Source organism: Ascaphus truei, chromosome 15 (genome assembly GCF_040206685.1).
Source record: "Ascaphus truei isolate aAscTru1 chromosome 15, aAscTru1.hap1, whole genome shotgun sequence".
NCBI lineage: Eukaryota > Metazoa > Chordata > Amphibia > Anura > Ascaphidae > Ascaphus > Ascaphus truei.
In genome coordinates this window covers 53,209,714-53,211,740 of record NC_134497.1, presented here as the reverse complement: position 1 = coordinate 53,211,740, position 2,027 = coordinate 53,209,714, and the positions used below count along the sequence as shown (strand labels likewise).

At 38.3% G+C, this 2,027-nt stretch overlaps 1 protein-coding gene across 1 annotated transcript in view; it reads right to left on the bottom strand.

The window, feature by feature from the left end:
* Positions 1-1,351, bottom strand: part of LOC142466387 (uncharacterized) — a 10,615-nt gene extending 9,264 nt beyond the window's left edge. Inside the window, exons 1-2 of the mRNA XM_075571245.1 lie at positions 1,099-1,351; positions 140-733 (exon numbers count right to left, since the gene is read on the bottom strand). Of these exons, the coding sequence (XP_075427360.1) occupies positions 140-733; positions 1,099-1,195 (691 nt within the window). The 5' untranslated portion in view covers positions 1,196-1,351. The remainder of the gene's footprint in view (positions 1-139; positions 734-1,098) is intronic.
* Between the last annotated feature and the right edge of the window lie 676 nt (positions 1,352-2,027).

Below are 2,027 nucleotides of genomic sequence, written 5' to 3'. Positions count from 1 at the left end.
CTGTTCACGGACAGGGCTTGTGGCCAGTGACTCACCGACAGGGCTTGTGCCCACTGACACATGTGAGCAAGTTGGTAGACACTGCACAAGTGATGGTTGGTCTGTTTCATGTGTGTCTTTTTTTGTTTTTGACAAAAACTGGTCAGTAGTAACTGCTTGTGTTTTGTTTTTGTCGCCTCCTTTGTAGGTGTCAGCTGCTGATTTTGTACCGATGGCAGCGGTAGGATGTCGTCAGGAACCTGCACAGCAATGTCTGCTACTTGACCGGTAACATTCGGACCTGGTGAATGAAGATCAGAAGCATGTGGTGAAAACTGACCAGCATGAACAGATCCTGCCTGTGAGGTGTTCAAGTTGAATTGTGGTACATTAGTCATTCTCAAGTAATTAGCTTGTGTTTGCTGAACAATTAATGCTTCGAATGAGGTGTTGATTTTTTGCAACTGTTTAGGCACTTCAATGAAGACTCTGTGGAGATGTGCCAATTGTGAAACTGTTTCTTCCTGCAGTGCAATCATCCTTTCCAGCACTGTCATCAGGTCAGAATGGCGACGATTTTCTGCTTCCACAATTTTTCCCTCAGAAGCTACAATTGCATCGTATGTGGTAGTTGCTGGACGATTTGGCGGTAAAACAGTTTCAATTGGAACCTCTTCATGGTCACTTGCTTGTATTTGTGTGTCTATGGCGGCATCATCATCATCATCATCATCATAATCCTCATCATCATGTTCTACAAATAAATGTACACATTATTAAATGGCATGTTAATCTCTGCTGTGTTACTATGTAATTCTACTGTGTCATAAGTAACAACTAACATGTTTCCATACGTTTTATAACCTCACATTAAAAACTACCTTGACTTAAGAATAATGTTTGGACTCAGTATGAAATATGAGTGAATGAAAACTTGCTGTAAACTCACAACTCCTACATGATAGTTAACATCACTAACACAATACATGTTGCCTTACACTTCATTTTCACTGACACTAAGTAATCCTATTTAAAGAAGATGTGCAAAACAAATAATGAACATGACAACATAACATATAGAAGAGCACATATTATATGGCCACCAACTGATACACTCACCTTCTAGGTGTGTTGAGCTGGCTGACCCAGGTGAAGACACTTGTTCCGTCTCAGGTGACACATGTCCTTCAGGGGCAACTATATATAACAATAACATAAGTTTTACATTTACATGTGTAAATATTGAACAAACAGTTATTGTATGTTCTGTATTTATGAGTACCTAACAGCATCAGTTCCTTAACCCAAAATGTGTGTGTGAAAGTGAACATAAATAGTTGTAATAACAATGTACATGCCTGTGTACTTAGAACTTTTGAGTTCCCTAACATAAAACATACTATGTTTCTGCAGTAATGCGTGAGGATAAATAGATTAAATTTGTACATAAAAATCATATGTTGTGTAGTGATATCAGTATCATAATGTACATAACTATCATGAGATGACCATTCACAATGGTTATCATGAAGGTGGTCATATTGCACAAAGTTTTGTTTTTGGTACAGGATATGTGTGGTACATTAATAGAAGATGTGGCACACCTGAATGTGGCTGTCACTCAACAAGACAACACATGCAGTGTGTGATAATATGTTGTTGATAGTAGTTCAACTATAGATATGAGTGAACTAATGTGTGACGTACGCTTTGATAAGTAATGAGTTGTTGGGGCATTTAGTAGCTAAAGTGTAGCTTTCAAATGAGTGTGATTAACTTCAGTTGTGCTAGTCAGGTTGTAATAACGGTATTCCCTTCCCCAAAAAGCCTAATCAGCCACACCTTTCAATTACTTGAAACAGGTGAAAATGGTGTGAACTAAGTTGACCCTAAAATGAGCCTGTAATTTGTGTGTGTGCTGAACCCCACCCCCTCTGTTGAAGTGTATGCTGTGATGAGATATTAATTGCAGCTGCTTTAACACAATGGTAGATGAGCTAAATAGTCGTGTGCAGTTTTTAAGTTATGAAAACAATGACATAACATAT